The sequence below is a fragment of the Harpegnathos saltator genome, unplaced genomic scaffold, assembly GCF_003227715.2.
Source record: "Harpegnathos saltator strain DR-91 unplaced genomic scaffold, Hsal_v8.6 scaffold26, whole genome shotgun sequence".
NCBI lineage: Eukaryota > Metazoa > Arthropoda > Insecta > Hymenoptera > Formicidae > Harpegnathos > Harpegnathos saltator.
This window is the reverse complement of record NW_020230050.1, coordinates 131,967-159,470: the sequence shown is the minus strand read 5'-3', so window position 1 is coordinate 159,470 and position 27,504 is coordinate 131,967. Positions and strand designations below refer to the sequence as shown.

General features: G+C 48.0%; 2 protein-coding genes across 2 annotated transcripts in view; one reads left to right on the top strand and one right to left on the bottom strand.

Moving 5' to 3' along the window:
* pot (zona pellucida domain protein papillote) overlaps window positions 1-17,508 on the top strand; it is a 57,927-nt gene extending 40,419 nt beyond the window's left edge. Inside the window, exons 3-6 of the mRNA XM_011143312.2 lie at window positions 2,413-2,749; window positions 3,518-3,674; window positions 7,375-7,744; window positions 8,619-17,508. Coding sequence (XP_011141614.1) covers window positions 2,413-2,749; window positions 3,518-3,674; window positions 7,375-7,744; window positions 8,619-10,805 — 3,051 coding nt within the window. The 3' untranslated portion in view covers window positions 10,806-17,508. The remainder of the gene's footprint in view (window positions 1-2,412; window positions 2,750-3,517; window positions 3,675-7,374; window positions 7,745-8,618) is intronic.
* On the bottom strand, window positions 475-27,374 carry LOC112588649 (uncharacterized). Its single transcript, XM_025299297.1, has 2 exons — window positions 27,059-27,374; window positions 475-1,269 (listed from the first exon to the last, which is right to left on the bottom strand). Exons 1-2 carry the CDS (start codon window positions 27,249-27,251, stop codon window positions 1,124-1,126), a joined length of 339 nt encoding a protein of 112 aa, XP_025155082.1. The 5' UTR covers window positions 27,252-27,374; the 3' UTR covers window positions 475-1,123.
* Between the last annotated feature and the right edge of the window lie 130 nt (window positions 27,375-27,504).

Genomic DNA, 27,504 nt, shown 5'->3' with positions numbered 1-27,504 from the left:
CCGGCGGTAAGCGTAACAGTAACTTGATGCAAAAGAGAGAGGGGGAGAGAGAGAAAGAGAGAGAGAGAGAGAGAGAGAGAGAGAGCCGCGGAGGTCGCGCGGCTCATCCACACGTAATCATTTCGCGTATCCTTTTAACCGCTACGTGTCGCTTTTATTTTTATAATTTACCAGACTCAGAGAAGACGGATGAGTGGAGAGGCGGGGAAGGGGGGGGGAGCAAGAGAGAAAGAAGGAGAGAGAGGGGAAGAGGGAAAGCATTCGGGCTCGTGTAACATGCAAATTGTTATGAGAGTTACCGTTCAGCGCAATTACTCCTCTCCTTTCCTCTCTCTCTCTCCCTCTCTCTCTCTCTCTCTCTCTCTCTCTCTTCGCCATCGATTAATCTTATCGCGCAGTGACGGAATTCCGATGCGATCGAGATTACCTCGGCTCGCCGACAACGGGTGGGTGGGGACGGGGAGGGGGACGGGGAGGGAGGCAGGGAGGATCAGGGATCACAATCCGCGCTTATCCGCGTGTTACGCCTCGAAAGGAAGTACCACGACGGATAACGGCTTTCTCCGGCCGGATGGGAGAGGTCCGGCGGAGAAGCTCGGGCAGGGTCGTACGCGCGCTCGAGAAATCGCGCGTCGACGAAACGGCGATTTCTTTTTTCCCTTTCTTTTCTTTGGACCCCCGAGGAGTCCCCGAAATGTGAATTCGTGCGGCGAATATTCGATTGCCGAGACGCTAATTTCCATCGGCTCTGCCGACTCGTTTTCGATACGCATCGGACCGTCAACGTCGGACTTGGGGTTTTCGCGGCAACAATCGACGTCGTCCTCGCTTGATCCTCGCGGGTGACTCTTTTGTCGCCTGCGGATCCTCCGACACGAGCCCGAGATTAATTAATCTGCATTTGGTGGATATTCGACCGCCGATAATTTTCGACCGTCGATCTTCTTGTTTCGTTGGTTTTCTTCCCTTTTTAATGGCAGGCAGTGACGAAGAATTTGAAGCTCCGTTCACAACCGGTTTCACTGATTTCGCTCGTCGTGAATTTAGAAAGAAACGCGAGAGAGCGATTTTTCTGAGGATGCACGGAGGACACGATGACGCGCATCACGTTGAGTAATACGCGTTACTGCGTGCCGACACATGTGCAAGTCGGCGTATACGTGTAAACAATGACGCACGCTGAAATAAACAAAGGAGAACTCACATTCTGGAAGTCGCTCGTGGGAACGTGAATGTCCAGGTCGCTTCCTTGTGCCTTTCGAGTGATACCTGCAAGCAACAATGATACCGATCTTTTTGCTGCGTATTGCGACGTCGTATTTGTTATTAAAGTTCATTATGGCATCCGTCACGCTAATTGCGGCCACGAGACTATATATATATATATATAACCACGCGGCAACAAAAATGATGTTCATATGCGTTATCGGCACAATATGTTAAATGCGTTAAATATGTACGATATATTTTATGAAATAAAGTGCTTTATAAAAATGTCGCAAAAATGTGTTTTATCTTTTTATCTTTTTTATCCGATATATTCTATTTTCACTCAATAATATTTTATTTCGTAAAATATTTTATGAAATAAAAATATACAATGCGTTGAATATGTTAAATATGTTTTATGAAATAAAAACAATATATATATATATATATGTTAAATATATACGATATATTTTATGAAATTAAGTACTTTATAACATTGTTATAAAAATGTGTCGTATTATTTTCTTTTTGTTCAATATATTCTATTTTCACTCAATAATTCTTTTTTATTTCATGAAACATTTTACGAAATAAAAATATACAATGCATCGAATATGTTAAATATGTTTTATGAAATAAAAAGAAATATATATACATGTTAAATATGTACGATGTATTTCATGAAATTAGGTACTTGATAAAAATGTTGTAAAAATATGTTATTTTATTTTTTTATTCTGTATATTCTATTTTCATTCAAATTCTTTTATTTCATGAAACACTTTATGCGAGATGAAAATATACATGTAAAATGTCTGCACCACGTATTTTACGAGACAAACTGTTCTCCCATTTCTCTTCCTCTCTCTCTCTCTCTCTCTCTCTCTCTCTCTCTCTCTCTCTCTCTCTCTCTAGTGTCCTAAAAATATTATCAATTTTTAACGAGAACATTTGACAACCACACTAAAGTGCAAATTCATTAATTCCGCCACGAATTCCCCAAAGTTCGCACCCGCGACTAATTACACCGCCGCAATTATTCATCGAGGACGGTATCTCTACACGACATCTCATAACGATCCTTTCTCGTCCTTGCCCTCTCTCTCTCTCTCTCTCTCTCTCTCTCTCTCTCTCTCTCTCTCTCTCTCTCTCTGTGTGTGCCCTTTTGCCCGAAAGATTATCGTCGACCTCTTCTTGCCGCAGATGCTGCCGAAGTTGCTAGCGTTGCTCTGGGCGGCAATTCCGATTGCGTTGTCCCAGAGCAACTACGCGTCGCAGGGCAACAGCATCGAGTATCAGCCGGGACTGCCGCCGAGCACGGTCCTCGACGGCAAGGTCACCAAGCTGGACGACATCTCGTCGGAAATCTATCTCAATCGAACGAAGGCCAACCTCAACTGCGGCCAGGGTAGCATGGAGGTCAGCCTGGAGTTTAAGGAGCCGTTTTACGGGGTGGCCTACGCCGACTTCGACCGCAACAGCGCCTGCATATTCAAGGGTCGGGGCGCGCAAACCGCCAAGCTGGAACTACCTCTGAAGGGTGCGTTTCAAGTTGAATTCACTCATTGACACTCGCAGCGAGATCTCGCGCGAAAAAGCGCTCGAAGCGACGGCCAGCGTACCGCTTCACCGTTCCACTTTCGATTTCGCCGTGAGGAATCAAACCCAAATTCACTTCAGCGGGATGACTCGGCTGTCATTCCGCTCGGACCTCAAGAAGTTTAGAGAGTCGGGGAGATGAACTCTCTGACTGTCGGAGTGAAATTTCACCCGGAATTAAATCTGAAAACAGGGACACGTTCGTTCCAGTCGTTCTCGCTACCGCCATCTTTTTGCACGAAATTAACGCGCAATCGAGTAAAATGCTCAGAGCCGCCGAGTGAAATTTGCAAAGTCACCGAAACGAAAACTTCCACTTTCCGAAACGTATGTGAAACCAAAGAGACACGTTCGAGGTTGAAAAAACGTTCGAAACGAAATAAAGCAAGTCGACCTAACCTAAAATTATAATGAGAAACGTTCGAGGCCGAGATGAGGCAGGCAGAGCAAGAAATATCGGTCCGATAACGTGTACGAAGAAACCTAGAAGGCGCAGGTGCGTAGCGAAGAGCGTGCGTGCGAATCGAGGGGCAAAATATGTACAACGTGCGGCAAAAAAACGCGGACGCGAGCAGCTCGACAATCGCCGCGGCCGTTTAATTCCGCGATCCCGTTATCTTCGATTCCGTCCGCGATTACGACCAATTTCCCAGCGGGAAAACGGACCTCTCATCGTGTTCGCGCGCGCAAAATAATCTCTGTTTCTCAGGATGCGGCACCAGGCAGGATCCGCTGCGCGTCTTCACCAACAATGTGATCGTCCGCTTCCACCCCGGATTGGAGATGGACGGGGACGAGGTGATCACTATAGTCTGCAGATACCCTCCGCCCGAGGTGCCAGCACCACCCGCGCCTCCGGCCAGCATGTAAGAGTCCTTTGTTAAGAGCCTGAGCGCGTGGGAAGTGTATTATCGTCGCTACACAGTCGTTCGGCTATACGAGAGCCGGCAGAAGGCGAGACTCGTCGCGAACGCCATAATGGAATTAACCCCTTGACGCACAAAGGCGGGACTCCGGGAGATGTCGTCTTCTTCGCGTGTTGCATTTTAGACGTTGCTCTCGTTGACGTATATTGTTCATTGGCTTTTTAATTTCATTTAATTTTATTAATCGTTGTATTATTATTTATCAATCAGCCGAGAGTCTATTACCTCAAGAACCAATTTACCGAGGACCTCATTAAATTTTCGCGTAATTAAATAGGTACATTGTGAGCATAAGGAATGAGAAATTAGTTTTATAACATAATTTAACGATCGAATTTTGAGATGGTAAGCTTGTAAGCACCGTCGGGATATAAAGGGTCAGTCTCGCCTATTAATCGCCGATATTAATTTATGATATTCAGCAATGCAGATATTTCGTTTCTCGTACAGCTTGCGTAACTTTAATCCTTTGCTGCATAGCGGTCCTCCCAGAGTGTCACCTATCATTCAAGCTTGTTTTTCCAATAATTTAAATTTTTCACGTGTTTCTTTAGCATATTTGGTATTGTTGAACTACTAAAATGTTCCTCTAACTAATACATCAACTTTTAGAGTCATTTCAAATAAGCAATTTATCATTGATAAGCATATACTGAGTAAAACTGTCGTTTCTAGAGAATAAATTCGCTTACATGAAATTTTAAGCAATAACGTATACTTCAATCAATTTCTGGGGTCGTTCCATACAAATCCGGTGTGAAAAATACAAGATACAACAACATGGCAGACTCAATATGGCGGACGGAATTTTCAAAATCGGTCGAATTCGCTTGAAACTTGTGTTACTCGGGGGTTCTTGAAGTCGCGAAATACGAATCCGGTGTGAAAAATGCAAAATTCAAAGTGACGAATCTCATGACGAACATAATTACAGAAATAAACAAGCTAAATGCGCTCGAAAGCCGGACGAACCTGACCTGTGCAACTGAACCTTGCCGTATATACCCGTGCAGCTCTGGCATTTCGAATTTTCGATGACGAATTTGTAATTAGCAACCCCGAAAACCCTTAAATAACAAATTTCAAGCGATTTCGGCTGATTTTGCAAATTTCCGTTCGCCATACTGGAACCGCCATTTTGAATTTCGCATTCTTCACACCGGATTTGTATTCGGCGACCCTAAACACCCCCGAGCAACAAGTTTCACAAAATTATATTCATTAGAAAAAAACGTGCAACAAAGGGTTAAGTTGAGCCGTATTGGATGGTATTTCCGGCGCACGTCGTGTCCTGTTTCCTTTGTGTGTTAAGGGGGGTTAGGCTGCGACTATCCCTTCCGCGGCGTCTCATCTCGGGAGAACCGTCGATGATCACGGCGAATAACGCGGCGTTGCCTCGCTGAATTACGCGAGGTTAACGCGCCCGAGCGCGTCCTCGTGGCCAGCAGCCATGTCTAATGCCTGATGCATGGCGTTAGCATCAAGCATCGCGGAAACGAGCGCGAGGGACTACTCCGGCTGCGAGTCGCGAAGGTCGTCGCTTGGAGCCGCGACACTTGCGTTTTCGTCTTCGCATTCGCCTTCGTCGAGTCGGATGACTCACGGATAAGCGCGCTTACGCGCGACGATAACACACGCCTTTGTCTCCCGCCAGTCCAGTTACGCTCGCGGGGATACCCGCGAGAAATCGCGGCCGAGCGAGCGGTGCTTACCGCTTTAAGTAACTGTAACGCGTCTCCTCGCCTCACATCGTGGCTTCTCCCGAGAGACCGCACGCTCTCCTGCCAGGGTAAAGCGCCCAGCGGCCGGCATTCCGCTGTTTCTCTTGCCGCTCTTGCGCTGAATTCTGCGGCGAATGTCTTGGTACATGGCAGTTGTTTGTTAATTACTTTACTCGAATCGGGGTGAAAATGTGTTCTGCATGTTTTCTGCAATGTTATATGATCGAATCCCTCCACTAACCGGTTCACCGGTGGACCTGAGATCAACGTTTTGTGCCAAAACCGGCAAGAGCGAATAATTTCGCATTTTACATGGGAGCTTATCTACCTACAATGGTTTCGCTGGTGACGAATTTCGTAGGAGTGAAATTATAAAATTCAAAGAATTCGATATGGCGGCTTCAAACAGTTAACTTTGATATTCCATTATGGAAGAGGTTATGTTCTATACACAGAGAGAACGATTTAGTTGAATTTAACAAATGCTTATTTGGAATAGTCGAAATAAATTTTTTGATTGATCGAACGAAGTTTTGTTTGACGCAACAAAAATATTTTGTTGCAGCTTAGTTCCAACGAAATGTTTTTGTTGCGTCAAACAAAATTTTGTTCGATCAATCAAAAAATTTATTTCGACTATTCCAAATAAGCATTTGTTAGATTCAACTAAATCGTTCTCTCTGTGTATATTCATGTTTTTCAGGTCGCTGGTGACGAAGCCAAGAAAAATTATAAAATTTCAAGTGGCAGATCCAATATGGCTCCAAGTAGCTAACTTTTGATAATTTATTTTTTGGATATTGGATTGGATTTTGGACGTATCAAACTCGATATGTGTATTTTGGTCGTACTAAATCCGAGGTTTTCACCAGAGCCATTCGGCAAAGACGTAATTTCCTTCCATATCTTTCACTCTCTAATAATGGAGGTAAGAGTGTCCATAATGGAATACTGTTAGTCACTAGAAGCCGCCGTATTTTAGATTTTGCAACTTCGATTGGATTTATCATTAGCAAGCTAAAAAACATGAACATATCGAATATAATCTTCTCCATAATGGAATAACAAAATTAGTCATTCGGAGTCGCCATATTGGATCTGCCATTTTGAGATTTCGATCCCGAGTTCGTCGCTAGCGGCCCGAAAAATATTCTATAAGGAAAATTTCATACAAAATGAAATGGGGTATTAATCTTAATAAATGTTCTTCAAAAACTAAAAAATTGTATATTTAAGCACTGTCATATTGAATCCGCCATTATGAATTTCTCAAATTTAATTCCGGATTCATAGTCAACGACCCAGAAGAACATATCGAATATAATATTCTCTATAATGGAATAATAAAATTAGTCACTCGGAGCCGCCATATGGGATCTGCCATCTTGAATTTTGAAATTTCAACCTCGGGTTCGTCGCTAGCGGCCCTAAATAAATCTTCTTCAAAAACTAAACAATTGAATATTTAAGCACTATCATATTGGATCCATCATTATGAATTTCTCAAATTTAATTCCGGATTCACAGTCAACGACCCACAGAAAACGCGAGTGTGCCAAGTATTTGATGCAAATCCGTTGAAAATTGGCAAAGTTATTCATGCTGATATGTGAGTCGTCATCGGTTTTGGAACACCTTTTTCCCGCTCACATAAGAGAGACTACCAATTGGTTAAGTGTATCATTCACCTATCACGAAATAGTGCGTGTTAAAAGAGTTCTCTAGTCCCGTAGATAAATAAATAATTGAATACTTGTGAATGTGTGTTATCAATAAATTTTTGATATTCTTGATATTCGGTCAAATTCACGCGAAACTACCGGCCGCTGAACGCTTCATCGGACGAGGAGTAGTCCTGACACTCTCTTTATCTCGCCTTCTATTTTCCTTTCTGGTTCTAATTTCGCCAACCTGCCCAGATCGGCCACGTTGGCGCCCGCGCCGGTGACCGAGCCGCCGCTCAAGGGTTTCCAGATCCTCATGATAATCTGCGCGATCCTGTTCCTGTCGCTGCTGCTGCTGGGCCTCGGCTGCTCCTACATGTGCCTGAAGCGACGCAACGTGCGCGTGGTGCACCGCCACCCGTTCGAGAGCGGCACCGGCTCCGAGATCACCAAGCTCTCGGGCTCGTCCCTCAGCAACATCACCATGTTCGAGGGCCTGAAGATACCCCGCGCGCACGCCCTGCTCCACGCGGCCGCCGCGTCCACTTCCGGTAGCGAGGCGAATCTCGTGATCGATCATTCGGACACGCTGCCGAGCGACTACCCGAGCGAGAGCCACTCCGAGGTGAGTCCCGATAATTGCCCGGCAAGACGGATGATTGCACGGAGGCGCATCTCGGCCCGAATGCCGACGGAAAGAGAAAGAGAGAGAGAGAGAGAGAGAGAGAGAGAGAGAGAGAGAGCGTCTCGCGCACAGTCGTTAATCCTTTTAGCGCGAGAGCTCTCTTCCGTCGTGGATCTTGATTCATTTAGTCCAGAGATAATCTTAATAAATCGTAATGCGTTATAAATGCGGAGGGGGGAGAGTCAGGCGCAGTCAGGCTCAATCATCGCGATATCGCCCGCTCGTGGCGAGCCGGGTAGCAAAATTTCTCGTCCTACATCTGCAATATCGAGTCGTCGACATCCATCACCACGTGATAACTTTCAGAGAGCAAAGTCTCTGCGCGAGTCGCTCGTCGAGAACATTTCCCCAACGACTCCTTCAATTAGAGAGAGCCACCGGGCGAGAGGAAAGATCACTCGGCGGTATTGATCCGCGTTTCGCTGTGAAAATGTCCCGATCGGACTTCGGGCGAAGCTGACGAACGTTTATCGAGAATTTCAACGACTCTCTCCTTCGATGGGGAAGGCAATCCAGATAAAGATCAAGATAATTCCGCTTCTCGGTCTATTTCCGTGCGATAATATTGAGAGCAAGCTCGCGAAGCTGACGAACACTCGTCGAGAGAATGGTCTTTCAACGTCTCCTTCAATTAGAGACAAAGAAAGAGATGGAGACCAGGTAAAGATGATTCTAAAATATCAAGAATGAACTCTGCGCGAGGCCGACAGATACGAGAATAGTCGTCCAACGTCTCCGATCCTGCCGGCTAAAGAGACAAAGACAACCCCGCGACTGATCACTCTGTGACCAAACATGCCAATGACTTCCGCAGGTGGACGAAGAGCGCTCGCTGCCCGTGTCCTCCGCCGGCTCCTACGACAACAAGGCGTTCGTGGACCATCACGAGGTGCAACATCAGCGGCAGGTGGAGATGCGCACGTCGAGCTCGCTGTACTCCGAGACGGTCGCCGCCGAGGTGGAGACCTCGTCGATGACGGCCGCGAACGCGTCGCGGGTGATGGTGCCGCGGCACCCGGTGGCCGTGCCGATCGAGCCCAAGTTCGACGTGCAGATGAGAGTGAAGAGAGCACCGCCGCCACCGCCGAGTCCCTTGCCGTCGGAGTCGGACGTGGCGAGCGTGGCGCTCGAGAGGAACCTCACGACCATTCTGGAGAGAGAAGAGTCCAGCCTGAGCCGTTCGCTAGAGACCAGTCCCTACCGTATGACCACCTTCTCCTACGTCCCCGAGCTCCACGGGCCGCCAGGGGGTGCATCGTCCATGTCCAGCATCTCCCGGCAGCAGACCCCGCCAGTCTACTCGAGGATCCTGCGCAAGCAGGCCGAGAGGGAGACCAGCGTGATCCAGGAGAAACTGCCGTCGCCTGTGGCGGAGCAACCGGCGCTGCAGCATCACGAGATCCGCCGGCCGAGGTCCCTGACCTCCCTCAACACCGAGCTCACCGAGACCCGCTCGCTCACCGAGGTGACGGACGCCTCCCACGCCAAGTACCGGGTGGCGAGCATCCTCGCGCCAACCCCGCCGCCACCGCCGCCCATCGTGCCCACCAGTTCCACCACCACCACCCACACCGCGATCCAACACCGTGAGCACCGTCTGCTGCGCGACGAGATGGCCGAGCCGCTGGTCGAGCCGCAAGTGGTCGCACCCCGCCGGCCGGAGATCACGACCCACGAGGTGGACGACGTGTTCCTGCGGACCGTCACCGAGAAGAAGACCATTGAGGATGTGGAGCGCCATTGCCGCCAGGTGACCGAGTACCGCGCCCGGGCGCAGCCGCCGCCGGACCTCAAGTGGGACGTCACCATTAGAAACTACCCGACGGAAGACTTGCCGCCGCCGCCGCCCGAGTGGGAGAACTTCTCGGACGTCAGCTCGGCTTCCAACCTGACCATCACGAACGAGCCGACGACGAGCCATCAGCTCGCCGACCTGGCCATGGACGACGAGCCGGACGTGAACATTGAGCCGACGTACACCACGCGCGCCGAGATACCCTGCAGACCACCGCCGGCGGCGGCGCGCCGCTCCCTCGACGACTCCGACGCCGACTGGTACACCAGGCTGGCGCGCGTCCTGGAGCCCCGCTACGCGGCCGAGCTGACGGACGACGAGCGCGCCAAGTGGCGCGAGATCATCACCACAGAGAGCACGCTGAGGACCTTACTGACCGAGGCGGTGGTGAGAGAAGACTACGAGCTCATACGTAAAGACGCGAGATACATCAACCTGTTCCCGCCGGCTAAGTGGGACGTGATCATACGGATCCTCGGCCCACCGTCGGCGCACACCGGCTCCACCTCGTCCTCTGGCCACGGCAAGAACCATGGCCAACGGTACAAGCGCTCCAAGTCGTCCGAGTGGGACACCAGGTCCCGCCGCTCCTCCTTGCCCACCCTGTACGAGTACGAGAGCGACGGCGGCAGCTCGGCTCGCACCCTGGGCAACCAGAGCCACCACCTGCAGACCTCTCAGTCCGCCACGACCATGACGGCGCAGAGCGTCGGCCGCTCCCGCAGATTCGCCGGCTCCATCCACTCCCGCGGCGCCGGCGGCCCCGGCAGCGAAGCGGACCTCAGGTCCATGTCCGAGATGACGGTGCGCGACTTCGCCAGGGTCGACAGGGACGACCTGACCAGCTTGAGCTCCTTCGAAGGCGCCGACTCCTTGGTCCGCTCGCTCAGCCAACCTAGCCTGGCGAGGTCGGGCTCCGAGTTCACTGAGCACTGGGGCATGCCCTCTGGCATCCTGGACCTGCCGCAGTGGGCGGCCGAGCATGACGGCGCCAGCTCGGTGGAAACGACGCCGCGCGCGCTCCGACGGGGCGACCGCCTGGAGGTGCTCGCCTCCTTCGACGAGCACAGACGCGCCGGCCTTGGCCCGGCCATCACGAGATCCAGCCGGTACAGCGAGAGAGAGCTGAACGTGCGCGTGACGGAGAGCCAGAGGGCCTCGGATTGGTTCCACGACAACAGCTCCGAGCCGGAGATGCAGATCTGAGCGCGGGTTGGGTTCTTGGATTCTCTCGGGCTTCACTTTCTGCGGCTCCCCTCAGCGCATAGGGCCGACCCAGCGGAGGTTGACAGGGATGAGCTTCGACGACGACCCCGGCAACCTTCCAACGACGTCATTGTGTAGAAAAGAACTTGCGCGCGTCTTGGGTTTTCTTTGATTCTGCTAGGAGTCGCGCACAGGGTGGATCTTGACGGGTTAGCAACGGTTGTCCGCAAGTCTTTGGGATGCACCGTTTTGAAATTTTGCAATGCTCGAATTTATTAAACTGATTTTGTTGCGGTCACTTCAAACGTGTCGCGTGCTCTTCTCTGTTTTGGCATATTTCATTTTTACACGCGCTTGTTTCTCCAAGTACATTTCTTAGTTCACGAAAGGGCCTGTCGGAAATATTCCTACCTCTCGCCTTGGTTGACCAAGTGATGAGTTTGTTCATCAGCTTTTATATGTTAAAATAATGGATCCTGAAAAGGTTATCAAAAATCTCCGCGCAAGGTTTAAGCTTTTGAACGGTTGGGAGAATTTCAACGTTTTTTTATAAATTTCGCCGAACACGTCTAAGTCCAAATTTTGCGTAGGGACCTTTGCTGGTCTCTTTAGGGTTTATTATTACACGGTAGAACCCCAGTAAGACAAAGGGTCTAAAGCGCTACATCCCAGGGACTACATGCAACCTCCACGTAGTTTCAAGCACAAATGACTTCGAGTTCCACCCTCTGTAACGCTCCTTAAAATCGGGAAGATCTCCGAGAGGTATAATCTTTTCTACGCAATCCGAATCGAAACTCGACGCGACACTTTTTGATTCATCGAGCGGTCGATATTTTCGTCACTCGCGAGGATTACTGCGATCGTTTCATTTCGACGAAGGAGCAAACTTTGGCTCTTCCGCGCGGGAACAAGGAGAAGCGTCTTTCGCGTTAACAGCTGCAGACGTCACGTCCCGAGAGATCGAGTGTGCGATTCAGGCCCGTAAGTATCGCAATCGAGATTGAAAGTTCGAGACGCGCGCCGCCGGAGGGTCGCGCGTATTTGGCAGATTCCAAGTACCTCGCCCTCCCGACCGCCCGAGGGATTAAAGGGTGTCGCGAAAGAAGTTTGTCCAAGTGTAGCTTACGAGCGACTGCCAGGTTGCGTATGTTTCGCTCGTACCACCCTTTCCTCGGTAAACACCCACATCGAGGAACCCCTCGTCGATGACCTTCACTCTCACATGCGTCATCAGTTGCACAGCCCTGAGTGACGAGCAAAAAGTCCTCGGTCTTTGTTCATTCAAAAGTTGTCGACAAAACAAGTTTAAGAAACGTCGCACAGCTGATCTAACTTGATCCTTGTCACCTAAACGGGACCAATGTACGAGCAGGGTAGGTCGCCCTGTGATTGACCCTTAAGGGCCCTACCCTGGGTGAAATTTTACTTCATGCGAATTTCGTTTCGTTCTTGCATTTGTTTGATTTTTATATTTCCAAAATAAAAATATATATACGAGGGTGAAATTTCATTCATGATAGAATTAACGTGATTTCCTCTGATGGTAGTTCTTGAAGGTTGGAAAAGTTCAAGGGTTAGAAAAGTTTAAGTACCTGGAACGCTTGTTTTGGGATTTGTAAGAATGCATTAATCGCAGCATACACGTGCGACGGGTGAAAAAGCACCCCTAACCTAATCTAACCCAGCCCAACCCAACCTATCCTGCTTACGCGACGCGGATTAGGTTAGACCAACTGTGCGTTACTTCTCAAGCTCTTTTTAGCAACAAACCTTCGTAATAAACCAGCAGACGGTTATGACTTTTCGATTACCACTCAGGATTATGTACTTGATGACATATGCGAAGGTGAAGGTCATCAACGAGGTGTCCCCATAATGCAAACAATTACCCTCATCTCTTCTTCCCCCGCGACCGTCCCCCCTTCTCCCGGTCGGTGTGCATGCGCACGCACGCACACACACACACACACACACACACACACACACACACACACACACACACACACACACACACACATCGATACCTTGCCAAGAGTGACGCGAATCACACAACACAACGGCGCGCTGCAAAATCCATTTACTCGCAGCCAGCCATTTCTTCCTTTCATTCTTACGTCGATTGTATACGCTGTCCTACTTCCACCCATCCTCCTCTCCTCATGGCCGTTCACTGCCGATTTCGTCCTCGCGCCCGACAGTTCGAGGACTCGCACACAGACAGTCACACATGTACACACGCTCAACCGCGCGGATTCCGAATCGCCCCAATTTCGGGGAACGCCTCCGTCCACCGCGCGTTCAAGATCTCTCCCTCCTTTCCTCCCTCTCTCTCTCTCTCTCTCTCTCTCTCTCTCTCTCTCTCTCTCTCTGTCTCTCTCCCAATGTCGCAATATCCCGAAATTTCGGGAACCACGAGACCGCCACTCTCTTCACACACGCCACTCGCGAGGCGCGAGACACGCGAGTCACCGCAGTCTCGGCCGCGAGTGGGTCTGCGGATTCTGGCGGTGAGCAAGCACCAAGCGGGACCATCCCCGTCGCGCGCGAGTTCATCCCCCGAAGCCCGCCGGCGCGGGTAAGACAGGTAGAGACGGACGTCTGTCTGGAAGTCGCGTCGAGCCGGCCGATTTCTCAAAGCGGGCGTCATAAGTCGACGGTGTCGAGGTATGTTACGACGGCGATTTCTCGGAACGCTCGATTTGATAACGGGTTCTTTATTGATATCGAATTCGCGGAGGAGAACACGGTTGGTCGGAGGGAAGGATTTTCTGCTGAAATATGAACGACGTGCGGGAACGCCAATCCAAGTTAGCCGGAATTCGGGATTAAATCGCCGAGATTTCTGGTCAACTTGAGCAGAATTTTCTGCTGTTTGCAATTGGAATCCCCGAATCGTTCATATTTCATCGGAGCATTGCTTCGCCCGACCAAACATTTTTCTCCCTCGCATGACGTCTCGCCGATGCCGCGGCGATGTGTGATCGATATCTCGATGTCGACCTGGTGTTTAGGGAACAAGCGTTAACCCTTCATACCCTTAATTAATTAATTAATTAGCCGATTTAGAAATTAGAATTAATTTAGCCAAGACCTTGCTGTGAAATTTTTCGACAATTAAATAGCTTTCGGCATATTATAAACGTAAAGAATAAGAAAAATGAATTTTATAACAATGCAATGATTTCAAAGTGGTGCTTGCAAGTACCGTCGGGATTTAAAGGGCTAAGTGATTTAATCGATATATCGATTCGACTCGAGCGCGATGCCGATCGGATACCGACCGGATCGTCAATAAAATCGACACCTAAATACGACAGTTTTAAAATATCAGATCGAACACAACGATTATATTATATCGACCTGATATCGACTCGACGGATGTATCGATTCTCGACCCGAGTGTGATGTAAGCCGAACATGGGAGATTTATATCAGCTAACCGATTTTGTGAAGCAACTGACTCGGTCTCGATTCGTTTAATCGGTAAAAGCGCCTTCCGATCGGCCATGAACCATTTTCGCAGCCGCTTTGATCGGTCAAAGAGATTGTGGCACCAGAGTACTCCCTTATCTCCCAGATATCGATGGCGACGTCCTGCAGATATCAAATCGACCGTTGAAGTCTCCAGCGACCTGTGAACCCGGCTTAAGCCGCGGGCTTCGATGGATCGATCGGCGCAAATCCGTCCGACACTCATCCTCCCCCCGTTTCTCACGATCCACGGGGATGATGCGAGAACTAGCGAATCGCAAGGATGGGAAAGTAACGAGTAACAATAATAATGATAATAATAATAACAACAACAACAACAATAATAATAATAATAGTAGTTTGTAATGATCGCGTCGAGGGACCGAGCACGCGCGGCTCGTTCTCAGCTTCCTAACGTTCGACAGAGATCGCGGCGATCTCCCTGGGCGGGAGACCACGCGGGGTGGCTTCCAGCCGCCCCCTTCTTCCCTCCTCCCTCCCCCTCCCCCCTCGTCGGCGGTACAACTGCGATAATAGTCTTACTTAGGTAACGAAACACACGGTGCTGGGTTATACGCTTCAAACGTTAGCTAGAATCGCCCTCCTCCCCCCTCCCCCGTGCCCAGGAATCCTCAGACCCCCTCCGACCTCCCTGCCCGTCCACGCAGGCCCGTTTTCCCGAATTTACGATGTATCGTGTCGTCGGAGATCGTACGGCCGCCGTGTCTCGGTGTCGACCGACACGGCGCGCATTGTTGTCTTCGCGCGCGCGTAGATAGTTGTATCCGTGTAATTACGCGCCCTTACCGCTACAATGTATATTCCTATGTGTACCACGTGCGCGGATGATCCACGTGCAGTCATCAGGAGCTCACGGAGTCGCCCTCCTTTGGGCGAGCCGCGGAGACGGAAGGCCTGTCCTTGAAAACGGTTTCGGAAACTTTGGTTTTAGGTTTTAGGTTGGTAGGCCTTTAACTCTTACGAGGAGACACAGGGAACGCGAAAATTCGAAGAATTCTTTATGTGGAAATAAAGTAGTTCGTTCGTAATGCGAAACTATTTTTTGTTCGTGCGGAATTCCAGGCCGAGGCGGTGAGATCACCCTTCGAGGAAAGAACCATTTCCATTTTTAGCGTATATCTTTTAAAATACGAGGCGTATGCAAAAATGGTTTATATGAAAGTCGCAGTGTATTTCATACTCTTTGCAACTGTGTATTCAGGTTCTGCAAAATTGAAACATTTTTGAAACCCCTTCCGCGCTCCTTCAATTTTGCAAAAAATAGTTTTACATTACGGATGAACTACGTACTTTACTACTTCCGCGCAAAGTTCCAGAATTTTTTTAACTTCCGCGTTTCCTAACCTTCCTTGTTAAATGTGTTCCGCAATTGATCAGCCGATCACGCTTAAACGTCACAGCTGTATATTGTTTCGTTTACAAGCTTGATTTTGACTATTCATTTTGCAATATTAGATAGAGAGATGGATAGATTTTTTATTAGTCACTATCTTGATGATTGATCAACTGATGAATTGTGAGATTAATATCGAAGTTAGTTTAGGGCCTACCAACTTTATAACTAAAAGCAAAACCGATTTCGAGACAGGGCCGAGCCTCAGGGCGCTCGCGGGGCGCGCTTTCGTCGACGTGCGAGTCCTCAAAGCGGCGGCGACGCCGGAGACTTCCGGAACGCTCGAAATTTGCGAAACGCCCGCCGTCTTTGGGTTTTTGACTTCTCACCGCGGTCGAATCTTGATTTGTGATGTCGGAAGCGAGCGAATGGGCATTCCTGCAAAATACGTCGAGATCGAGAAATGTGGTTGAAAAATAGCACTCACATCAACCGAGCACACCGATCAAGTACTCTGAATACTTTCCTTTTGCCGTAACGACCGGGACTGGCATGTTTCGAACTCTTTGTTTAAAACAAAAGTCTTAAACGTGTTTTAAACATTCGATAATAATTAGACATACGTTTTTTATAAGATGTTTGTGGGTTTTTTTAAGGTGTTTGGTAGAAATTTTGGACGTAAAATTATTGGTGATCTTTTCGCAAAACGTCCATTTTATACAAGTGTATACATTATTGCACGATTATTTAAAAAAATAATGATTACATATACATGTATATATATATATATATATATTATATCTATTTACTTAATAATTCACATCTTGTATATATATTTCATAGTTTGTTTAAATGAAATGATTTGAAGAAAAAGTTTTCTTATTGAACCATTGACTACAGTCCAAACCGCATCAAATTGTACTAAAACTCAAATGCACATTTGAAAAACATGCTTAACCCTTAAAAGCTACACCATTAAATATCACCCTAAGTTAACTTTTCTTGTTATTGTTTTTAACAAAGTATATACAAAAATTGATCCGTTTTATAATAATATTGTCGCTACTGATAGCGTAAATAAATACCTGTAAAATTAGCATTGTCAGCGTGACGTTTTTCAATAAAATTAAAAATTTACATGGGGTGAAGTTTCACCTACGGCAGCCTCCAAGGGTTAAAGCATATTTAAAACGTATCCGAAAAACGGAAAACAGAAAAGAAATATAATGTTTTGTTCTTTTTTTTTTATTTTTAGTGTGTTTTTTACCAATCCTGATAACGACCAACGAATAAGCGTGAAATTCGCGCAACGGAATCACGAGGAGGGGTAGGTCGAGAGGGTGAGCCGCGTGTCACGTTGACTCGACGCTAACCTTTTGACTGTCAGAGCGGGAGGAGAGTGTTCGGAGTATTTCGCAAGGGTGCTCGATTGATCGCGAGTGTCATTCTCCGGAGGTGTTTCCTTGTTAAATCGTACTTTTTGCGGGACTGTCGCGAGCGCGCATTCTGCCGCTCCTTGACGTCACAAGCCGCGAGATGGCCGCGGCCGGGAGCCTTGACACTGCAAATCCGAGCGTGTTATTCAACACGTGGAAACGCAAACACGTTTGGTAAAACGCCGTTTAATAAAAACGACGTGAGACTCGAGACGAGCAGGAACGCGCAGGGAAACTGCTTCAGCCGGTCGCACGCTGGATGCGTGTAAAATTAGCGGCCGCGCAACCGCAGCGTGAAGCTGGCGCCCCCGGGCGGCGAGAAAAATGAATGCCGGCTTGTAATTTGTCGTAAAAGAAAAAAAAAAACTACTCACACACACTCATGTAACGACGCATTTTATACACTTAGCGGACGTTGAATAAAACCGAAGGAAATAAACCGACGTTTTTGCCGGCCCCCCTCCCCTCCTCTGTCCCTTGGCCGAGGTGTTTCTTCAGGGACCTGGCCTTTTCGACCGTTCCGTCGTCGGAAGTGGGTCGCGTTGTTTTAGCGCCGGTACTTTTAGCCTTAATTATTCCCGCGCAATCGCCGTTTACGTGCTCCCAGGCGCGTTCCGTTGCAATTTGTACGCCTCGTGACGTCTCGTCGTTATTAGGTTATGCGCCGGCAAAAAGACAAGCGCGGGTTGCAATCGATAGCCCTCGGGCGCGAGCCAATTGTTTGTTCGCGAGACGAATCCGGCTCGAGTATTTGGCTCTATTAGCGTTCCGCGACGCCGTGCTAAACGCGCGATTTCCTGCGAATTTGAGGAAAAGAGATTCTCTCTTTCTCTCTCGCTCGCTCGCTCTCTCTCTCTCTCTCTCTCTCTCTCTCTCTCTCTCTCTCTCTCTCTCTCACTTCCCGTATATGTGACGCAGACATAAATCAAAATCAGCGCGATCGAACGGTGCATACTCGAACGAGTCGAAACGAACATCGCGATCGACGTTGAGCGCACGCGCAGATCGATGAATAAAACATAAAGTGCGCGGGGCATGAAAGGAATATCAAGCGCGAGTAACGAGGTAATAAATCATACTGAGAAATTATTACTTAACAAGTCTTATCAATGTCCGACTTTTCTCCGATAAATTACACTTCCTTCTCTCTCTCTCTCTCTCTCTCTCTCTGTCTCTCTCTCTCTCTCTCTCTCTCTCTCTCTCTCTCTCAGTCTCTCACTCTCTCTCCTTGTCTCGGGACGCTTCGCCGAAGGGGAGTATATATAGAGGAAAAGAAAATCGCCGAAAAATCGTACGACTGAGAAAGTTCGAGGAGAGCGAAAATATCGCGTTTGCACGATAAATTACGTTATAATTTATATTTCACTCGCGCGCGATCGAACGTGGGAGAGTTACACGCCGCGAGCGTCGAGAGTTTTCATTCGTCGCTGACATGATGATACGTACAGGAAAAGAGGTCGGATCCCCTGAATAACTTTGATAATGTGCAAGATAAAAGAAAATATTAAATTAAAAAGTGGTAGGATTTTAACCCTCTCACTGCTGAATTAACTTCCATTGAGAAAATTATTAAAATATTTGGTAGTCCTACGTTTTCGGGTCGCTGATTACGAATCTAAAGTTAGATTTGCAAAATTCAAAATGGTGGACTCAATATGGCGATTATGATGTACTAAATTAATGAAAATTCCAATTATTATTAAATAATGACCGTAATAAGAACATATGATTCTAAACGATGGAACTCGATCGAGCTGGAAAAAATTTATGTGGGAAAATGTTCAATACTGCATATTTATGCTTACTAGAGATTAAACATCCATTTTTGAGTAAAATAATATTGATAGTATGGATATAAGAGATGGAGATACAGAATGAAAAAACTAGGAAAATAGAGTTAAAAAGTGCAAAAAATCAAATTTCGGCCGTTTTTCTAGAAATATTTGTTTATAAAAAAAATCTAATCTGTACAAAAATACTGAAAAAGATATATGCTTTTGTACAACATCAGAAAAATATTTGGTGAAAATTTCAGACGTCTACATTCAATACTCTCCGAGGAATCGATTTTTCCTCCCCCAAAAAAGCATTTCCTTTCTTTTCAACATTGATTTGTTATAAATAATCACAAATGAATAATTGGGTATAAAAACCTATTGGTTTTTATGTATTAAATTATATGGTTTACAACGCAAAATTGAATCAAGAAAAGGTAGGAAGTATAGAAGTACTTCCCACTAACAGTGAAAGGATTAAATGACGCGTTACACAGCGACACTAGTATGACCTTGAACAGCGTCATCGAGGCTGCGGGAAGGTCACCTTGAAGTTTTCAAATGGAAACCCTCATTTTTAATTGCACCATTTTTTTTCTACCGACTGATTTGAACGACTTTTGTCTGAGACATCTTTTTATTCGCCTAATATTTTTGGAGATATTTAAGGAGAACTTGCCAACTTTCGCAATATTTAGCTTGCGAAGCCTCGGTAACTATTTGGAAAAAAGTGGGGGTACTAGACCTTTTTACTGCATTTGCTTTCAGAAATGGCTGTTGCAATAGTATCCTGCCTCAACTTGATGATTTTCAAATTCATCAAAGGTCACGCATATTTTTCATGTCGAATTTCCCGGCGGGAAACCGGCTGCGGAGTGCGCTCGTGTCGCGACGCTGGGATTCGCGAAAGTTGGCAGAAATTACCGGGGAATTAATAATATCCACGGTAATTCCCGCTAACTTTCGCGCACAGTTGATCAAATCCGACCAAATTTCGGCGTCGTAGACATAAACCTTGATAATAGCGATGTTCAGCCGGGCGCGTGCACGCGAATGTGCATAACGAAATGAAGGATCAAATTAAAGGAAAACACAGAGAGAGAGAGAGAGAGAGAGAGAGAAAGAGAAGTAGCTGGAGGTAACGCTGGAGCGTTCGTTCCCTTCGCTGGTCGGCGAGTTGCGGCGGATGCGCAAGTTCGGAACTAGATATTGTACCTCTTAATAAGCGCCGGCGGCGCTGCAACGAGCCGCGCGTCCGAGCGCGCTACGAGTCGCGTAATCCGCGTCGTATCGCATTACCCTGCGAGAGATTAACTGGAAACTCGCGGCTCGACTTCGCGCTGTCGAGGCGTCACGCCGCCGACGTGATAACGCGTCTCGCCGGGACTCGCGAAGGATCAAGCGACACGGATGAAGGGACACACTCTTGCAGCTTCGCGCGAGTTCGCCGGATGCGGCTATTAATAAAATCGGCCGCTGCGAGCGGCTTGTGTATTGTTATTCGCTTATCGCCGAATAGAGTCTTCACGATGCCTGCACCGGGGGAATTTTATTCCGCGATGGGATATCACCTTGAGAAAGGGGGAGAAAGCGAGAGAGATTTATTAACGCTACCCGAGCAAAAATTGTTAGGGCCGTCCTCGTAAAGTATTAGGCTGAAAGTAGGATGCCCTAAATAGGGATACCTCATTATTACCACATCAGGCCCCGAGATGGATTTTTTAGGGATATCTTAAATTTAATAAATGAAGCATTGATAGGGAAAGCGGAGAAGGGCCTTAGAAGAACTTTTTAGGGATGCCTCAGATTTTACGAAATAACGCTTTAACATGGAAAACTAACGTGGGCCTTAGAAGGATTTTATAAGGATGCTTTAGATATACAAAATCAAATTTTGTTACAGAAAATTAATAAGATCTGAAGCGTGTAATAAAATTGTCATAGTTCAGTATTGTTTTAGTAGGTACGCTCTATTTGGTTCTTTTAAAGACTTTTTAATCATACCGCAATTGAAAACAAATTTTATTAGTTTTATTAGTTGCCATATTCATTAATCTGTTCCAAAGATTTTTCTAGTATTGCCTTTCTTTTGAAATGCAGCAAACTTTAATATTTTTAAAATAATATTTTTAAAATAAAAAATTCTTGTATGCTAACAAGGTTATAAAGAAATAAAGAAATTACAGTCTAAATTTCTTGGAATGAAAAAAACGAATATTTTTATTCAAGCAATAACAAAAATATTTCCTAATAAGGCCCTTATAATATTGCTTTACAAGGACCCGTTAAGCCATTTGTTACACGTCTTGTAAGGCCCTATCTTTCTATCCCTACTAGGATCCGATTAAGATTAGAGAAAAATAATCCGGTCCTCACCAGTGCTCTATTAATTTTTCTTCTTGGGTAGGATGGCATATGATATGTTTTAATTGTTGCCGCTAGATAGCAGCGGTGTCCCGCTGGGATGTATAATATTCACAAATATCTTGGATCATTTCGAATAAAAGAAGCTTTTTTCGCAGCGAAGGCTTATTATTTTTCTTCTGGAAAGTTGCATATGATCTAAAAGTGTTTTGCTCAATGCTACAAATTTTTATCAAGTATTTACACTTCATGCGCACTGAAAAAGGTAATAAAAAAAAATTATGGGTGAAAACTCATAAGACTCCATCCTAGTAACAGGAGGTAACAAAAACCTCCTAGCGTTCGAGGATTAAGGCGACTTTTCTAAGAAGATTAATTATAACGAAATGAAAGCGGCTGAGTGCAAAAAAATATATTGGCGTAGAATATTTATAATAAATTTCCGAGATCGAGAAGCCGAGAGATAAAGAGGGAAAGGGGGGGGGGAGAAGGGGGAAAAATCCGACGATGAAATTTCGCAGATACCCCTCCTCTCCCTCCGTCCCTATCTCTTTCTCTGGCCTTCAGCGACGTTATTTATAACACGCGAATATGTCGAACAGCTATGGCGTCGGGCGAGTGACGGATGAGAATGTAACGCAATATCGGGCGCGCTGCAACGACAAAGAAGAACGTATGAATTACGAGATTGAAAAACACGGAGGTTTATTAAAATCCGCCATGATGCCCCGCCGTGCAGGCGGACGATTTATCTCCCGACGTCTCGGAGAGACAAGACAGCGACGGAAAGAGGAAAATGACTCGGTAAGGCGCGAAAGAAGCAGATGGGGAAGGAGTCGCCTCTCGCGCGGAGGGAGTGGCTTTCGAAGGATACCCTTACCGCGCCGGTAAGCAGATTGCGGCTCGCGCCGAGAACAATCGGCGGGTTCGTCTAAATTAATTACGGGCGCGGAAAGAATTCCAGGCGGCGCGCGAGCGCCTCGGGTCCATTGAAATCGAAGGCAGCCTCGAGAGCGGCCGCGAGCGGCGGCCGATCCCTCGAGGTCGCGTCGGAGGTCGCGATAAGGGGAGATGGGCAGAGAGCCGGGGGAGGGGGGGAAGAAGGGATGAAGAATGGAGCGTGCGAGGTAGCTTCTGTAATTGCTTTTCGCCGAGTCCTCCTTGATCGATCCTCCTCGGTGGAAAAAGACGCGCCAAGGCGCGTCGGCCGTCCGTCCCCCCACCCCCTCGCCCCGTCCACCCCGTCCCAGCTCGCCGCTCGGAGGGGGCGGGGGTGGAGATATATGCTGTTGTTTTTCCCGAAAACACAAGTCGCGGCCGCGGCCGAGCGAGTGTGTCGCGCAGCTACGTGCCTCTCTCTCTCTCTCTCTCTCTCTCTCTCTCTCTCGCTTCTGCGGCCATGCGGGGCGGATCGACGCATGCGTTTTTCCCGCGCGCACCCGCGTACCCTTCGCGGAATTATCTTGGCCGTGAATCGAGCAGTCTTCCACGGTCGTTCCCGAGCTTGCTCGCGATCCCGCGGGGATGCTCCGCCGCTCGTCCCGGTGGACTACGAGCGCCAGCGACAAACAGGGAGAAAGCGAGAGGGAAAGAGAGAGAGAGAGGGAGAGAGAGAGAGAGAGAGAGAGAGAGAGAGAGATAGATAGATAGAGAGCGCGGCGTCAGGCCGAACTCACGAGGCGCGCGTGGCCGCTCTTTTTATTATCACTCGTTTTTTCACCCAACTGTCCACTTTGTCGCGGACGCGGCGATTACGTAAGGAATGCGCGCTCGCGCCCGTGCCGACGACGATGCGCACGTACGACGCTCTGGTGCGCTTCCCGGTGCTGCTGCTGGTGCTGCTGGCGACGGTGGTGGTGTGCTGTGCGGGGGGAAGGTGCACACGGGGACACGTGTCGCTCATTTGTGGAGGTGAGCGCGAAGAGACGTGAGACGCGCGCGGTTAAACGTCGTTTCCTTTGGAAAGTTGCTGTGCTCCCCCCCCCTCTCTCTCACCCTCTCTTTCTCTCTCTCTCTCTCTCTATCTCTCTCTCTCTCTCTCTTTCGCTCTCGCGAGGCGTGTTTAGCGGCTGAGAGAAGTGGATGCCGGTGCAGCCGCTCGGGAATTCGAGAACGCGCGACGATGCGAGGAGATTCTCACGCGTCGTTCTCGATTAATTGTCTCGATTAATTGTCTCGATTAATTATCCGACGATCGAGAACCGTCGCGCGCCGCGAACAGTGCCCTCGATTGCGAACTAGTTGCGCTCGTTCGAACCGGCGTACTTGTTGCCGAGAGTTTTGCAAGCGCGCCGCCCCCTCCCCCTCCCCTCCCCCTCCCCCCTCCCGCCGGCGATTATTTAATAAACGGATCGAATGGCCGCCTCTTAATTACCGCTTCCGCGAGGCAACCCTCTGCAGAACCTCCCCCCTCCTTCACCTTCTCTCTCCCTCTCTCTCTCTCTCTCTCTCTCTCTCTCGCGCGCGCGCGCGCGCGCGACTCGGGCTTCCGGAGCGACGTGTGCAATTGCATTCGGCGCTGCCTCACGATTAATGACGAACATTTCCGCAGAATGCGTAAAGCAATTGCTGCCGACGCGCGGGCGGATGATTGGTCGGTTTCATGTGACTGTGGACGAAGTGACGGGGGGATTTCGGGGGTCGTTGGGGTAGGGGGCGAATTTCGCTCTCGTAAAATCGACGGCGCTCGAACGGTGTCGGAAATGAAGAATCGCACGGGAGGAGGGAGGGAGACTCGGTCCCTCGCGGAGACAAGGATCAGTGAGATCGAAGTGACGACGAGCGATGAAAAAACGGCCGCGTCTTCCGCTGGGAAGAAGCAGCACCGCCGATTTGGCGGGGCAAATTAACGCGAGGGAACCAGGTGCGTTCTGCTTGGGAAGAGCGAAGCTTCGCGTTTCTCGCGAAGCGAACTGATGAAACCGACGTGGCTTCGCTTCGGCGAAGTGACGTTCGAAGACATTTCCTTTCTCTCGACGGAGACGCGTTCGCGCCGAGCGGCTCCTCTCGAGATTTGATGGAACAAATTTCCGCGGCGTTAAGACTCGCGCTTCCGCGCGATTACGCCGAGCTGCACGTCGCGCAATAAGGCTAACGATTATCTTCGCGGAGCTCACACGAGGCGCGGGAAGATTCGGCTGAACGATCAATAGCGCGTCGACTGCCCGAAGTTGTTCGGAACAGGCAGAAAGAAGAAAAACGTCTCCGACATACGCGCGCTTTCCGAATATTTGCACATTTAAATGGAAAAGTTTCAGCCCGCCGCGGCCGCCGGAAGTTATCGCGCGAGTTACCGCGAGCAGCCAGCCAGTTTGCTTGGTGTTGTAACGCAATTAAAGCTCGCCTGCAAAATTCATCTCGACTCCGCGACTGGAAGCTCGCGCACAACGGACGGCGCACGTGCGGCGAAGCTCTCGTGTGGATTGAGCATTAGGAGCCGGAGGAGACATTCCTCCGCAATTTTGCGAACTCGACGACGATTCGCGGGAGAGATTCGCGAGAGCGCGAGAACTCGCGCGCGAGGTCCGCCGAATGCGCCGCGATGGCGGCGTCGCGCGCTTGTGAATTATACCAAGGACGAGCCCGGTCCTTTCGTCCACTTCGCGCGACGATGCGCGCGAAATGCCGGGGTTTTGGTTAAAAAAGAAACGTCGGCGGATCAACAAGCGTGCGCGAGATACTCCCCTCGATTAACAAGTCCGTGGCGTGGCTCCTCGCGATATTAGCGGAGCACTTTTCTTTTGAATTTTTAAGACACCCTGTATACGGCTATCGCCGACGCTGGTATATAATTAGCAGGAATTTCGATTAGCGCGATTACCGTTTCGACTAGCAAACGCTTTGTCCTCGTCGTGATTAAACTCGCGAGTCCCCAGCGCGGGGCACTCGAGTCGCTCCCGCCTCCCCTCCACCCCCTCCTCCCATGTGGGTCGTCTCCGGGCGCTCTGATATGCGTGACGCGCGTTGTTAGCCGTGTCTCTCCCCGGCGGACTAAGTAATGAAAAATAAAGTGCGCTCCTAGACGGAGAGACGCTCTCGCGCCGCTCGTCGGAGCTCTCTCTCTCTCTCTCTCTCTCTCTCTCTCTCTCTCCGGCAAGAATTCTTAGACGCGAGCGGGAGCTCGTGCATGGCCGATGCGCAGTAAAGGCGTCGTGCACGATTAGTCGTCTAAAGGGTAGGCGATCGTTCACGCACGGATAAGCGCGCGCGACGCAGCGGCGCTACGTGCTCGCGTCGAAACGCGGCGAAGGGCGGGCGCAGGATTCTCCGCAGTTACGTCTCGCGAATTCGCGTCGCGCTCGACCCGATTACGCTCGAGCCGGTATCGGTCTCGGGCTGATTGCGAATCGCGAGGTCGATTTGCCGAAATTATCCGGCGGACGAGGCAGAGGGAGGGAGAGAGAGAGAAAGAGAGAGAGAGAGAGAGAGAGAGAGAGGGAGAGGAGGCCCGCTTGCGAAGCAAAAAACTCGGAGAGAGCCTTGCAGTCTCTCAGTCGGTGTCTTCGTCGCTATGACGCTGGACTCAACACTGCGAGCGCAAACGAAAGGGTGTTACTTGTGTCTCAAGTCTATCGGGGATTCATCGCGAGCGCCGGATTTATTCGAAACGCACTCTCCGGATCCTAGCTTGGTCCTTCGATCGAGAGAAGGAGAGAGTAGCAAGGCATGTCAGGTACCCAGAAAAGTTCTCGCCGAGTTTTGTTGGTTTTTTAAGGGATTTTTCGAGCCGAACTATGACACCCAAAAAAAAGAGTAATTTCAGAACAAGCGGAATTATCTAAATTTTAGAGGATTTTATTCTTATATGTGGCCTCAAGGGGATTCCTCTGAGGTTAAGAGGAAAACATTATAAACACATTATTCTTAAAGTTGGAGGGATTATTTATGTTGTATGTATAATGCAAATCTTGATGTTAATATAAATTTCCTCTTACTCACAGATTATTTAATCCTTTCTTTAAGAGGATTATTATTTACCCTTACTGTATACTTTATTCTTGCTGGTTGTACTAGTTAATTTAAAACAAATCAATATAATGTATATAGCGAAAAGTAATATATATATATGGATGTACTTCTGGCTCCAGTTCTACAATGAGTAGCCACGAGTGAAACAAGATCATCATAACAAATAAATTTCCAATCAGTTTTGTTACGGATCTCATAGCTACAAAGATGTTCATCATAACCAATTGTATGAAACATAGTTAAAAGAGGAAATATATTATTCAACTTCTTGCGATAGATTATAAACTGTATTTGACCAAATATGGGTAAATTATTTTCGTTATATGCTACAGCAACACACATATCTTTTTTAAGAAGCGTCCCAAATATTCTGACCCATGAACATGTGATTATTTTTTCGTTCATGTCTGGAGGTAGAACATCACTGAACAAAAGAAGCCGACGTTCCAAAGTCAACATATTCCTCTTCATATAAGAGGAAAATTCACTGGTATAAGAGGAAATCTTGAAACATAAGAGGAAGACAGTTGGAATAATATCTAATCAATTTTAGAAGCATGATTCACTTTAATCGCTTTATCGAAAGAGGAATCCTTTTCTTACAAAACAAAAGGCTTCGCTTAGTTTATGAGACTATGGGAAAAATCATTTGACCGATAAAATACTTTTTTTTGGGTGATCAAAGGGCGCGTTCAGCAGAAAAAGTTGTTCATTAAGCGCTTAGTGGTTATTGTCTATGATTGGAGTTTTCTTTTAGATCTCTGACGAATCCAGAAGAACAGACCAATCAGGAACGATAATTACTAAACTCTTGTGTATTTTTGAGCCACTTGATACGACCAGGCAAAAACAAATTACTCTTGCATGCGAGTTCGAACGTACCAGAGACTTGTCGAAATATTTCTATGGCGTTCGGAGGAGACGCGGCTGAGGAACGAACTGCTTGCAACTGTGATAAGAGCCTTGAGGATGCGCCCCGATCTGGAAGACCGTTTCCTTTAAGTGACGAAAACCTGAGGACTGCAGTGGACGCGAATTCGAAATTGACCTGCGGGAAATTTGCTGAAAACCGCATTTAATATTCGCGAAATTACGTTTAACGTTAGTATTAAATTTTCCACGTAAAAACGGCGAAACTTTCTTGGGTATTTAGTGTATTAAATCGCGGCAAAAATTCGCACATTGTTTCCCGCATCGGAAGCGTGTATAATTTATATTTTTATTTATATTTTTATATTATTATTTATCATTTTGTTATATTTATTTATTACATTAAGTTATTATATTTTCCACTAGTTATTATATTATTTTATTAAATTTATTTGTTA

Coding starts and splice junctions, on each gene's coding strand:
- LOC112588649 (XM_025299297.1), bottom strand. CDS start 27,251: ATGCGGTTTTCAGCAAATTTCCCGCAGGTCAATTTCGAATTCGCGTCC. Junction 1,270..27,058: donor AATATTTCGACAAGTCTCTG/GTACGTTCGAAC, acceptor TGTTGCTTGCAG/GTATCACTCGAAAGGCACAA.